The following is a 14,046-nucleotide window of genomic DNA, read 5'->3' as shown; positions in this document are numbered from 1 at the left end:
TATTTGAAAATAAAGAGACAAATAAATAAAAGTGATGCAAAGCAATACAAGTTAAAACACAATAACAAGTTTAAACATAATAAAAGTTAAAAACGATAAAAATCAAAAAAACTAAAAGGCAAAGAATTAAGACATGTAAGACCGGGTGAACAAGTGGGTCTTCAACTTGGCTTTAAAAAGCTCCACAGAGCAGCCTGCCTGATATCTGGAGGGAGGCTGTTCCACAAATAAGGCGCACGAAAAGAAAAACACGTTTTTTTCTGGCTGTAGGAACCTTTACAAGGCCAGAGTCCTGAGATCGGAGCGCACGGGGGGGAAGGGTGCAAAAGATCAGAGAGGTATGAAGGTGTCAGTCCGTTTAAAGCCTTGTAGGTGAGCTTAAAATCTGCTCGAACCTGACAAGGTAGCCACATACAGGGGTGATGTGCTCAAATCATCCTCCTGTAAATATATGACTGCGTCTGCCTCGGTTCATCGACTCATCCTCGCTCGTTGTAGGGGAAGTTTCAGTCCGTCAGTTTTTCTCACAGTCACTTCAAAGTTATCTTCAGCTAGTCACTTACTGCGCTGCCCTCTCAGTGTTTTGTATTTGCTTTTTGGTTTTCATCGCCTTTTTCTTATGTGTCTCAGCCGATCTGCTTCCCATCAGAGAAAGTCTTCTGTCCAGTGAAACTCTGGACAGTCACATGCTGTATCAGCCAGTGTCTCCACTGTGGCTCCATACGAGGCTCAGAAACAAAGATCCTTGAACAAATTTACAGTATTCAAAGTGTTTGTTGTCACGATGCTCTGAAACTTTGTTAAAAGCTCTCTGAGATCAGACTTCAAAGTCATGATGATGCTACATGATAACAGCTCAGTCATTCGTCACGAGCCTCGCTATGGCGCCGCAGTGACACGTTTTTCCACCGATTACCGTCTTAACTTGATGTTGGTGTGACACAAAATGTGTTTTCATTTATTTCCTTTAACTTTCTATGTTTAGATTGTCATCACAGTCATTTCTTCAGTTTTTCCATAAACAGCTTTTTCTAAAAACTCCCTTTGTTACGAGTCAGTGGTCAGGAAACTAAAAATGGAAGCGTCCTTGGATGTAGGTCTTACATGATGAGAAATATGATTTCATACTGAGCTCTAACAGGAACTTCATCAGTGCTCATCAACCACAAAAGAAGGCCGGCCCGTACGGGAGGATCAGCTGAGTTCCTCTTCCAGCAGAGATAAATGCCGGTCAACCTTCTGCAGATGTCCGAGTCGTGACCATGATGAGAGTGAATATCTGCTGCTGCCTCTTTGCCTTTTTTCTGGGCTGTAACATCACAGCAGGTAAGAACATCTCAGAGTTTCATTCAGATAATCCAGCAGCCGTTTTTTACATGTCAGTATTAACCGGTGTATTTGTATATGTTGATCTCAACATGAAATACAGCAGACTTCAAACCCATTTACACCTTGGGAATATTTGAGATATTTGACTGGAAAAGAAAATCTATTAAGCTCAGTAGAGATGTGTTCAGGGTCAAAGTTGAGTTTGGGTTTAACTTCGGGATCACACAGTTGTTTTAAAAGCATCTTTCAAGACAAAGCAAGAGCCAGTGTAGGTACATATATACAGTATATATAATGTATATATGTCTCTTGCAGGAATCAAACATGATATCATCAGAAACAAGGAGTCCGTCACCCTGCGCTGTCCTCTCCCTGTGGAGGGTACGGTGACGTGGAGCAGAGAGAACAAAGGAAGGATAGTTGACATACTCACCGCTGATGGTAACAGCGAGAGAAGACTCATCAATGACACACGATTCATGTCATCAGCTGATAAGTGGCTGATCATCCTGAGGCCTGCTGCGTCAGACTCTGGGAGATACCTGTGTAATAACAAACCAGCGGTGCAGCTGACGGTGATCTCTCCAGGTAACGTCACACTTTGTCACTGTTGTTCTGTTTGTGTCTGTTTTCAAAGATCAGGTTCTCTTCAGGGCCTGTGGGAATTAAACAGCACGAGCGCACACCTCCATCACTTTAATGGGTTAAATAACAGTCCTGCACATAGATGGCACATCAGGGTCAAAGTTTAACCAAGATTAAGTAACATGAGTGAATTCAGTTAACTTGATTAATCTCATCATTTTACAGGACAATCAGCTTCTACACCCTTTCCAGCAAACGCAACATCAGCACCACCCACAAACTCAGGTATCACTGAAATCACAAAGTTTCACAGATTATTGAACATAATCAGAGTAAAGCGAGTCTCTGCCACCACAACACCAGCTGTTTTATGTCCAGTTCAAAGAGAATGATGTCAGAGATTTTAATCTGTTTGATCTTAATTTGTAACTAAAGCTGTCACACGCTGTGATAATATAGAACAATACACGTTAGAGTATTTCTCTGAAAACCAAAATCTAAAGTTAAGTTATGATGATGACGTGTACAAGCTTGACTGTCCCACCACAGACTGGGTCTCAGCTCTCGACAGTTCATCACTTTTAAAAATGCTCTTTTGTTTTCTCTTCCTTTCCTCTGAAGACCAGCAGCTGCTTCTTGGGTTGATTTATGGAACAGCTGCTTCATTCATCTGCATCATCATCATCATCATCATCGTTGCATCTGTTTTTTACCCAGCGAGGAGCGGGTCCAACAAACAAGGTGAAGAAAGCCTGAGACACACGAACGGGAGAATTTTTAGATCCAGTGATAAACACAATTATTTCACAGAATGTAACACGTACTTCTTTAATTCAGTTTTATTTATACAGAGCCAAATCACAACAAACTGCTTTGTACTGTAAGGTAGACCCTACAATAATACATACAGAGAAAACCCAACAATCATATGAGCCCCTATGAGCAGCACTTTAGTGACAGTGGGAAGGAAAAACTCCCTTTTAACAGGAAGAAACCTCCAGCAGAACCAGGCTCAGGGAGGGGCGGGGCCATCTGCTGTGATTGGTTGGGGTGAGAGAAGGAAGACAGGATAAAGACATGCTGTGGAAGAGAGACAGAGGTTAATAACAGATATGATTCAATGCAGAGAGGTCTGTTAACACATAGTGAAGAAGAAACACCCAGTGCATCATGGGAATCCCCCGGCAGCCTACGTCTATTGCAGCATAACTAAGGGAGGATTCAGGGTCACCTGGTCCAGCCCTAACTATATGCTTTAGCAAAAAGGAAAGTTTGAAGCCTAATCTTGAAAGTAGAGATAGTGTCTGTCTCCTGAATCCAAACTGGAAGCTGGTTCCACAGAAGAGGGGCCTGAAAACTGAAGGCTCTGCCTCCCATTCTACTTTAAATACTCTAGGAACAACAAGTAGGCCTGCAGAGCGAGAGCGAAGTGCTCTAATAGGGTGATATGGTACTACAAGGTCATTAAGATAAGATGGGGCCTGATTATTTAAGACTGCTGACAGAGAGAATATTATTAGGATATGTAATTAAAACACCTTTTCAATGCTTCGTTTGCAACATAGAAGCTGCGATGATGTGTCCAGATTCCCTCCTCTGTCCTCTCGCTCACGCCTCTCTTGGAGTCGATCACTAACATTCAGGTTTTGTTCACTTTGGCAGGAAGTGAAAGAAAAGAGCACGTCTATCATTACATAATAGATGACGTCAGGTTAAAGGCTGAAAATGGTGAGAAATACTTTGACTACCTTGCACTGCATTACAGTGTTGCTATAGTTCCCACTGAGACGTGGATTTTATTCATTATTTATTATTTTATAAAGTGATAAATTTAAATGTTTAAGCATTTAAACGAACACAGTTTTGCGTCATCTTACGATTTCTGCAGTTAGTCTTTGTTTTTCTTTTATATGCAGGTTTTCCTGACTCGCTCTCTTCCATTTATTTATTTATTTATTGAAATTAATGATTTATTGAGGCTCCAAAAACATTTATCATTGAGCATTAAAACAGAGAAAGTAGAATAAAAGAAAAAATAGAAAAGTCACACAGGCTTGACACAGTGTGACGACACCAATGTTAAACAACAACATTTTCATCTTCAAAGTCAACATAAAGCCCAAATATATCACAACTTCACCAATACAACATAAAAATATCCAATATAATATATAATCACGCTCTACATACACATATATTTTACATGTACGTATTTATTTGTATGTAAATATACAAACACTCCTGTTGTTATTGTTGTATTTTCTTTATCCACAGCTCCGTCACAGACCATTAGAACCACTGGATAAAGCATCTGCAAATAGCAGCCACCACCTGCACGGCTCACCTGAGAGACACCTGTAAAAGCACTTTTTAAAGCTGCTGTAAAAACATAAAATAGATATTTAACAACAGTTATATCAGGCATGTTGTGCACTTTAAATAACAGCTGCATTATTTTGTTTAAATGATCATATTTACAGTGACAGGACTGTGTGAATGATTGTATTTTCTATCAGTAAATCTTCATTTCTTTAGATTTTATATATTTAAGTCTTTTGCATGTTTATTTTTTATTTTACAAATCATATGACAGTTTTGATCATCTAACTGTTACCTGATATTATAACTCTGAAAATATCCAGTGAATGTTTTAGAAAGAAAGTTGATTTCTCTGCTGACTTTGAAAAGTGAGCTGTTTATTTGGCCAAATACCAACATGAAACTGAACAGGCACGTGCAAAACGTAGGCGAGAAATAATCCAAACATGAGCATGAACCCTAACCTGAACAGCTGCAACAAAACTCTGCACACTGACGTGACTCGACGTGGCGAAACAGGCGACCCGACACTGAACGAGGACGACAAAGGACTTAAATACACAGAAGGGTGATGAGGGCAGTGGGAACACTTGGGGAGGCACAGCTGACACAAATGATCAAGACGCCTCAGGGAAAAACTAAACACACTGAACATGAGCCGTGTCCCAAAACGTTTGGGTGGGTCACAGACGTCTCCGAAAACGTCGGAGCGCTTTTGCAAATATGCGATATCTTGATAAACCGAGCAGATCTTTGAAGTTTACACAGATTCTCGCCTGAAAATATGTTAAAAGTTTATTTTGTGACCCAGAAAGATTAATAAGAGTAATTTTAAAACATAGTAGCGGCCGCCATTGTTGGAAACTGGAGTTTGGCTGGGCCGTGCTATGAATTCTGGGATATGGTGGGCCGTGAAGCAACACGACCACAGACGCTTGACAGTTAGAACATGGAAGACGTGGAGAGACTAAGGCACAGGCATAACTCAGAGTCAACACTGAGGACAAGACAGACCACACAGAGGACAGGAAAAGACTCGTAAATCAGGAGACGCATGAAACAAACTAAATCCCAACTAATAATAACAACATGAGAACTTAACGTATTCCCAATAAGGAACAATGACTTTCTGTCCCATACCATGTTTGCATGTGTTAGCTGTTTGCTAACCCAAAGCCTGAATAGTTGCTTATATGTACATGTTAGCTTGCCAGCTACACCAGGCAACTACCTGTGTATCAGTAACCTCTTTACCTGGTAGGTGAGTAGTGGCCTGTAACCTGCAACAAAATTATTTAGATAAAAGCAATAATTTTGTTGTTACCATCAAAACATGAGGTCTAAATGTGACGTGAATTTCTTGTTAGGTAAGAAGGAAACGTAAGAAGCCACCGTCTTTATTTTTATTTTCATGCTGTGATGTTTTGCTGGTGCAAGTTTCCAGTTCCTCACTGTGTCACCATTAGATGCATGTTGTCTGTGTTTGTCTGTGCAGACAGCTGCGGAGAGGTTTTTCTGTTGAAGCATTTAAACTTTAAACAAAGTTCTGATGGATGCAGAGTTGGTCTAAAACCTCATTTGTATTCACTATTGCAAAATAAAATTACCTTAGTTTAGCTTTTTTGTATTTGCAACTTTAATACCTGTGCAGGAGCGCGTCATGGAAGGCCGGTGATCTCTGGGTTTCCCCACAGGCCTCCATCTGAATCTTAGAGTGAATGTTGGAAAGAGAACTCGGAAATGTGCTGTGCTGTGTGTGTGTGTGTGTGCGTGTGTGTGTGTGTGTGTGCGTGTGTGCGTGTGTCTGTGTGTCTGTGTGTGTGTGTGTGTGTGTGTGCGTGTGTGCGTGTGTCTGTGTGTCTGTGTGTGTGTGTGTGTGTGTGTGCGTGTGCGTGTGCGTGTGCGTGTGTGTGTGTGTGTGTGTGTGTGTGTGTGTGTGTGTGCGTTCAAATAGCTTCTTATTCTAAGAACTCTGAGCTGAGGTTCCCCTTTTTCTAATTCTATATGTTCTTACAGAAAGAGGAAGCTGTTAGTTGTTTATCACACATCACGTAGACATTTGCTTAGTGATCAATAAAAGAATACATTTCATGAAGCTGATCACATTATATAAAAACAATATTCCTTTGACAGTGCAGATGTTTGTGCAGCTGCACATGTGCAGGTTTATGATGATGGACGTCTCTGTGACTGTCAGGCTTTCCCAGTAAACAGCATGAACAGTGAACAGTAACAGATGTTTGCAAATCTGCAGCAGAAGTGTTCCAATAAAATAAAGAATTAAAGCATCATCCAAGTTTACTTTGTGTGTTTTGCAGCTCGACAGATGCAGAAACAGAAGCGAGACGCAGCAGCAGAGTCTGCTCTCTGATGCTCCATCACACTGAAACAAGTCAGATACACCAGCCACTGATAATCCTGCTACAGCCTGACCTCATGACCTCACAGCAAACCATGAAACAGTCACGATGTGCTCTGTTTGTCAGGATGCAGGGACCCAGCATTTTGAGATTATTTTGCATTTGGGGTTATTTTGCTCTGGGACAAATGTTACGTTCCAGTGTTCACTGTCAGTGTGTCTTAGTTAGCTTTCAGTGTTTGCTTGTTTCCTGTGTGAGTCTGTCTTGTCCTCTGTGTCGGTCTCGTCTCCCTCGTGTTATCATTCTGTCTCTCCTGTCTGTGTTGGGTTCATGTACATTGTCCCAGCCCGTCATGTGTCTCCTCCCGTTGTCTTCAAAGTCAAACGTGTCATGGTGCATGAATTAGTCTGTGTCTTAGTGTTTCCTGTTTTACTTTGACAGAGTCACATCCTGTGTGTCGTCAGCTCAGCTCCTTCCAGCTGTGTGTGTCCACTCTCCCTAATTATCCTTGTCTGCTTATTTTGGCTGGATCCCAATTCAGGGTCTGCAGCCTTGGAGGAAGCAGCCTTCTACGTGGGCCACGTCCTTGATGCGTGTGAAATGAGACGGTCTCGCCTCCATCGCGCTGCTCAAGTTGCCTAGTGACTATGATGCTGCTGGAAACGTGTCGTACAGCTTTGTTTGAAGGAAGTGAAGGAGAAAATGTTTTTGTTCATTTGTTTGTTTCTACATGAGCTCCGTGTGATCAGCTGACTATCTGAGGCTGAGAAACTGTGAAACGTGATTGTTGGGCTTCATTTCTGTGCTGAACAGTCATTTAAGATCAGCTAGTAAATAACAATTAGCTGATGTTGTTCATGAGACTAAAGTCAGTGTAAATATAATATGGCCAATATTATAGTTGTTATATTAATCATTCTTAGTTATTACAGCAGTGAGTTTGAACTCTGTCAAACACTGAGCTTCAGTAAAGGTTCAAGTCGCTGTTCTTTATATTATCACCTTAAATTTTCATTCAAAGACAAGTATCTGTTACAGTGTGTATGTAGATGTGTTATATATGTTACATGTGTTTGTTTTGTGCAAACACATGAAATGCATCTGTTCATGTTAATTCAGCTGTGCCAGGGCCCTGCTCCGATTGGTGCGTGGATATACAGCCCCGACGTGACTGGTTCAAGCTGGAGGACCCGCACATTAAAAGGAGGCTGGAGTGCCGTGGCGGGAGACGTTCTCGCCACGACCCAGCAGTGTGGCAGCCGCCGGCTGCAGTGCTGTTTTGACAGGAGTGGAGTGGAGTGGAGTGGAGTGGGGTGGGGTGGGGTGGGGTGGACGTTTCTTTTTTTTCTATTTTCTCCTGTTTTGAATTAGTTAAATTCCTTTATTGGGTGAGAAAATCATGTGATGGTTCTGGTGGTGATGGACAGATGAAAAACGCTTCATTACTCGAAGCTTTCCAACACAGTCCTCTCTGGTGACATCTGGTGGCCAAAAATATGAAGAGCAGCTTGAATCCACAAAATAAAACCAACTGCTTCGTAATGATTGCCCACTCTACAGAGTGGACTTCTGTCTGATATTGGGCCGCTGTTGTGTTGCTTTAAACGTGTATTTTTTGGGGTGACAAAAATGTTGTTTATTTCTATTATAGATAATTTTGTCCAGTAAACTCTCCTTGTTTAAACATGCACCATGGTGTGGTCTTTCTTTGCTTGTGACTTCTTGATGCTGGTAAATACAATAATTGAAAAACACCACGTTACATATAATATACATATAATAATGTAAAACATATTATGGAGTATGCTTCTGCTGTGAGGTCCCGCCTCCTTGTACTTATGCAATTTTCATTTCATTTCATTTTTATTTATTTCACACTTGGTACTACAAATCAAACAAAACAACCACATCTTCTGTCAACAAAACACAACAACCATGTGTGAAAAGGAGCAGGAAGAAGAAAATATTCTTATTAAACCCTGCCCCCTATCTACCATCGAACTTATATCACCGGTGGGCACCAAAAATCAGGAACAAACTAATATTGACATTTCTCTCCGGTCGAATCCCAAACCAACATCACATTCATTCGCATTCTTCATACTGAGTTATCGTTTTAAACATATAACACTTTTTAAAACATTGTAAATTTATACAATTCTTTAAATTATAATGAAGTGAATTCCACAGTCTTATACCCCTAACCGTTGTGCTCATTAATCTTTGTGTAGTCCTGGCTAACTGATGTTTAAAATAAAATTTCCTTCTATTCTCTTCTCCCCTTGAACACATCAAAAATACTCTTTGTAACTTAAAAGGCAAAATATTATTTTTAGCCTTAAACATAATTAATAATGTCCGTAATTTCACTAAATCTCCTAATTTTAATAATTTTGATTCTATAAATAATTTGTTTGTATGTTCTCTATATTTAACATTATGAATTATTCGTATAACTTTCTTCTGTAATAGGTTTAAAGGTTTTATGGTATTCTCATATGTATTCCCCCAAACTTCAACACAATAGTTGATATATGAAAAAAACAAAGAAAAATATAAAATACGCATTGTTTTATAATTTAATAAATCTCTTATACTACCCAAAATATAAATACTTTTGACCATTTTCTTTCTAATATGTTCAATATGAGATTTCCATGTCAAATTCTCATCCACTATTACACCCAAAAAACGAAATTCAGTAACTCTTTCAATCAATTCTTCCTCTATAAACATAATAACTTTATCCTCCTTTACACGATTGCCAAATATCATATATTTCGTTTTTGTCAGATTCAAAGATAATTTATTTACATCAAACCATTTTTTTATTCTTAACATCTCAGAAGTCATAATTTCAACCAAGTCTTTCAAATTCTCTCCAGAGCAATAAAAATTTGTGTCATCTGCAAATAAAATCGAATTTAACCTTTTAGATACGTCACAAATATCATTAATATATAAATTAAAGAGTTTAGGTCCCAAAATAGAACCTTGAGGAACACCACATACAATCTTCAGTCTTTCAGAAGTATTGCCAAAATAATAAACATATTGCAACCTATTCTCTAAATAACTCATTAACCAATTCAATGCTACTCCTCTCACTCCATAGTTATACAATTTAGAAATCAAAATAGAATGTTGTATCGTATCAAAAGCTTTTTTTAAATCAACAAATACTCCCACTGTGTATTTATTATTATGTGTTGCAGATGAAATATCTTCAATAAAAGTCAACAACGCTAATGCCGTTGACCTATTTTTACGAAATCCAAATTGGTTTTCATGTATTAGTTGATATTTTTCAATAAAACTATCAAGTCTTTGTGCAAAGAGTTTTTCTAGCAATTTTGAAAACTGTGATAAAAGAGACACTGGCCTATAATTGTTAAAACTATGCTTATCTCCTGATTTATATAATGGTATTACTTTTGCCACTTTCATTCTGTCAGGGAATACTCCTGACTGTAGCGAAAGATTAAAAATATAACAAAGAGGAGTACTTATACAATCTATTGTCTTTTTAATTATGACCATGTCTATACCTTCACAATCAGTAGATTTTTTATTTTTACAATTTTTTACGATTGCTACTATTTCTTTTATGGTAGTATCGGCTAAGAATATGGAATTAACCATTCTATTATCACCTATCCAGGCTTCCTCATCTCCTGGATCATCATTTTTCCTGATTAGATTTGCTAAAGTAGGTCCAACATTTACAAAAAAAGAATTGAATTCGTTTGCTACTTCGGTCTTATCTTTAACAACTTGATTATTATTAATAAAATAATTAGGCCGAGCTATGGGTGTGTTCTTATTACCCAATACCTCTTTAAAAATATTCCAAATGCCCTTAATATTATTTTTGTTTTCCTGAAAAACTTTATTATAGTAATCTTTCTTAGCTTTCCTCAATATTAATACCAACTTATTTTTATATAGTTTATATTTCATTTCCGCATTTTTAGTTCTATATATTATATACTCCCTATATAAATTATTTTTCTTTTTACACGCATTTGCAAGACCCTTAGTTATCCAAGGTTTCCTATTTATATTCTTTTTCTTATGCTTAAATGATATCAATGGACAATGTTTATCATACAAGGCCAAATATATATTTAGAAATACTCCGTATGCAATGTTGACCTCATTAACATAAACCTCCTTCCAGTCCGTTTCCATGAGATCTTGTCTAAACCTATTAATTGCTTCATCATTTCTTAACCTTCTATAACTCACAAAACTAGCTTCTTTCTTTCTTTTCATATTTAAATCGAAAATAAAAAAGACTGGTAGATGATCGCTTATATCATTTATGATGAGGCCACTTTCAATATTATTCTCCAAACTATTAATAAAAATATGATCAATTAGTGTTTCTGATTTATCCGTTATTCTACTCGGCTTTATAATTAAAGGATAAAATCCTTTACCATATAATAGTTCAAAAAAATCTGACGAAGCCTTATCATTTGTCACTTTACAAAGATCAATATTATAATCACCACACAAACATACAGTCTTATTTCCCTTAACCTTACTCAATAAATTTTCTACTGCTTCTGTAAATAACTCAATCTGTGATCCCGGTTTCCTATATATACACGTTACAATTATATTACTTCTCTTTTCTATATCCAATTCTACTGTCACAGACTCCATTAAATCATCCATAACAACAGACATACATTCAACTTTTTTACATTTCAAATCACAATTAACGAAAAGTGCCACCCCTCCTGCCTTTGTCTTAATTCTATTCACAAAGTACAAATCGTATCCTTCAATACAAAAATTACAACCCTTATTCTCATCTAACCATGTTTCAGACAGAGCAATTATTTGAAACTTGCCTCTCAGACTATACAGAAAATCTTCAATCGAAGCAAAACTTCTATAAAGACTTCTGCAGTTAATATGAATTAAAGAAAATGTATTGGCTATATCAACCTTATCCCTGAATTGCTCCTCTGTAAAATAATCACATGTGACATTAATTGTATTAAGCACATTCCTTTCAGGGTCAATACCTACTTCAAAATCATATGATTTATAATCTGTGTCGTCAAACATAATGCATAAATTATTCTAGCGCTATCTATTACCTCATAAGAAAGAGAAGGAAACAAAAAAGAGAAAAGAAGGAGAAAAAAAAAACTGAAAAAGGAAAGAAAAGATCCTAAGCAATCTCACATTCATTTATCAACATATTTTAAAGTCCGTTGATCTTGTTATCTTCCATATCCAATTTTACAATTTCCTTTTGTCCTTTTCCTCCCGAAGTAGCATTTGACCTTGCCAAAAATAAACTAGTTATAGCCATAATTGGTCGCAACCATTTGTCTATCTTAATCATATTATCACGTATAATTGTCCAATTCCTCAAGTTCCTTAATCGTTACAACCTTGGCTTCTTCTGGTGTTCCATTCAGTTTAATCATCACTTTGCAATTCCTGGTCCAGGTTGCTTGAATCTTTTTCTCCTTCCGTAAAATACGAGCTTGTCTTGCAATATCTGCATTTCTTTTTGTAAGATGTTCATTCAGATATACTCCACTTCCTTTCAAAAGGCTGGACCGTCTCAGCAATTCTACTTTGTGTTTTCGATTAACAAATCTCACTACAATTGCTGGAGGAGCATTTTTGTGCCTTCTAGGAAGAGTATAGCATGCAGATATATTGTTACTATGCAGGGGAAGATTTTTACTCGAAAAGAATTCCACAACCTGCCGTTCCAACGATTGTAGCTCCTCCATCGGGGGCACGTCCTCTCCTCGTTTTGCACCAGTCCCAGATTCGGTAACTCTCGCATATGTTCTGTGTTTAGTTTTCAGACCTGTAATGACCATTTCCTCGAGTCGAGCCTGCTGTTCTAGGTCGTCCACCTTCCTTTCCAAAAAATGGATTGTCTTATCTTTCTCCTTGACCAGATCTTTTAGTTCTTTGATTTGCTCCATCATCGACATTAATATTCCTTGTTGCTTATTTACTTTTTCAATTTCCGACGTCAACGAATTAAGTGAATGCTTAATCTCTTCCAGATCTTCTTCGACTTTCTTCATCTTTGCCATTTTGTCTCTCTTTGATGTCAATTATTAGTACCTTTGTTTGCCCAAACAAAATCTATAGCCAGAATTATTTGGAATTTTTTCTTATCACCAAACATTACGGCACCACCGCAAGGACGCCAATCCGGCTGTAATCCACAATTAATCGCTAGATGGGTATATTTATAAATAATATTATATTAGGGACATTTTCCTATACATATTTGTGACCTGGGGGTAGAATTGATTGTGAACTGGAAAAGGAAAATGCTCATGAACTTGCAAATTAAAAACACGATGCATTTAAGGTAACTTTTTCATTTTTATTTAAGAAGAGAACTTGTTCCACTCTGCGATGGCCGAACCTGGTCCTTTTTTATATTTAGATCATTTCTCCTGCCTTAAGCAAAATCCCTTCACATGGCCCAGAGGAGGCTGCAGTGCAGAGAAACTGGTAGAGATGCAGTTTGTCATGGTCTACGGTGGGTGGCTGGAGTTTCCATTAGGCTCCTGAACTGACCTGGGATCCACCCCTGGGCAGGGCCAACTCCAGCTCCTGCACACCTGGAGCCTATTGCAGGCAATCAAGCCAGAGGGATTTAAACCACACATCGATGTTCACTCACTGCCAGTTCGTCATCAACTCATGTTGGTAACAGGTCTTGTGTTTCAAATTCTCGCTGTGATTTATCTTACTAACAAAGACTCTTTTGTACTACAGTTGCTGTACCCACCCTGGCTCACACTCCACCTCCGGACTCGGGATACCTAGTGATCATTTTGGAAATCCCTCTGTGCCTCACCTGCCTGCCCTCCTGCCATCACACTCCATCTGGAGCCCCGGATCTCAGGTCAGCCTTTCCACGCCACTCAGCCTCCCCTGGATCTTCATCACCCCCCCCCCCTCTCAAACACTCCAGGTCCCTAACTGCAAGTAAGAATTGCTGCTCTTATACTGGCCACTTCTGAGCTGCCTTCACTACCTGCCTAACTCCTATATCCTCTCCCCTCAGTGTGACTGTTCCCCACTCAGCTCCGTTCCGCTTCTCAGGCCTCGTTCCCCTGGGCACGCCACACCAAGGCTCCACGTCTCGTCATTTTCTGTCTTTGCCACGTTTCTTTTTTTTTCCCCCTTTGCACTTAACCGTAATAAACTATTTAATCATCTACTGTCTCCGCTCTGGGTTTCTGCACCTGAGTCCTATTCAGTACCGGCCATCCGTCGCCGTGACACAGTTATACAGTCTTTAATTAATTAAATTGCTGCACAATTGGCAGACTAACATTAATAAAAAATTAAATACATGTTTTTATAACATCAAGTGTAAAGAGTCACGTGGAAGTGTTTCTAAAGTTATTTAATGATATTTATATTATGGAAGCAGATTTTTGACATT

General features: G+C 38.5%; 1 protein-coding gene across 2 annotated transcripts; it reads left to right on the top strand.

The window, feature by feature from the left end:
* Nucleotides 1-1,204: 1,204 nt before the first annotated feature.
* On the top strand, nucleotides 1,205-6,524 carry LOC146548491 (uncharacterized). Of its 2 annotated transcripts, XM_085262006.1 has the most exons (6): nucleotides 1,205-1,326; nucleotides 1,645-1,917; nucleotides 2,140-2,199; nucleotides 2,536-2,655; nucleotides 3,577-3,642; nucleotides 4,189-6,524. In XM_085262006.1, the coding sequence occupies exons 1-6, from the start codon at nucleotides 1,263-1,265 to the stop codon at nucleotides 4,218-4,220; spliced, it is 615 nt and encodes a 204-aa protein (XP_085118132.1). In that variant the 5' UTR covers nucleotides 1,205-1,262; the 3' UTR covers nucleotides 4,221-6,524. The 2 variants fall into 2 exon arrangements, with proteins under 2 accessions (XP_085118132.1, XP_085118133.1); XM_085262007.1 differs by lacking the exon at nucleotides 2,140-2,199.
* Nucleotides 6,525-14,046: the final 7,522 nt, after the last annotated feature.

The sequence above is a fragment of the Mchenga conophoros genome, linkage group LG22, assembly GCF_057382185.1.
Source record: "Mchenga conophoros isolate Kocher_MC1m ecotype Shallow Benthic linkage group LG22, M_conophoros_male_GT1.1, whole genome shotgun sequence".
NCBI lineage: Eukaryota > Metazoa > Chordata > Actinopteri > Cichliformes > Cichlidae > Mchenga > Mchenga conophoros.
Note: the sequence above shows the minus strand (reverse complement) of the source record. Positions and strands in the feature narration are given on the sequence as shown.

Excerpts from the sequence above, each read along its gene's own strand:
- LOC146548491 (XM_085262006.1), top strand. The coding sequence starts at position 1,263 with ATGATGAGAGTGAATATCTGCTGCTGCCTCTTTGCCTTTTTTCTGGGC. Across the intron at positions 1,327-1,644 it reads GGGCTGTAACATCACAGCAG|GAATCAAACATGATATCATC; the intron begins GTAAGAACATCT and ends TGTCTCTTGCAG. Across the intron at positions 2,200-2,535 it reads AGCACCACCCACAAACTCAG|ACCAGCAGCTGCTTCTTGGG; the intron begins GTATCACTGAAA and ends TTTCCTCTGAAG.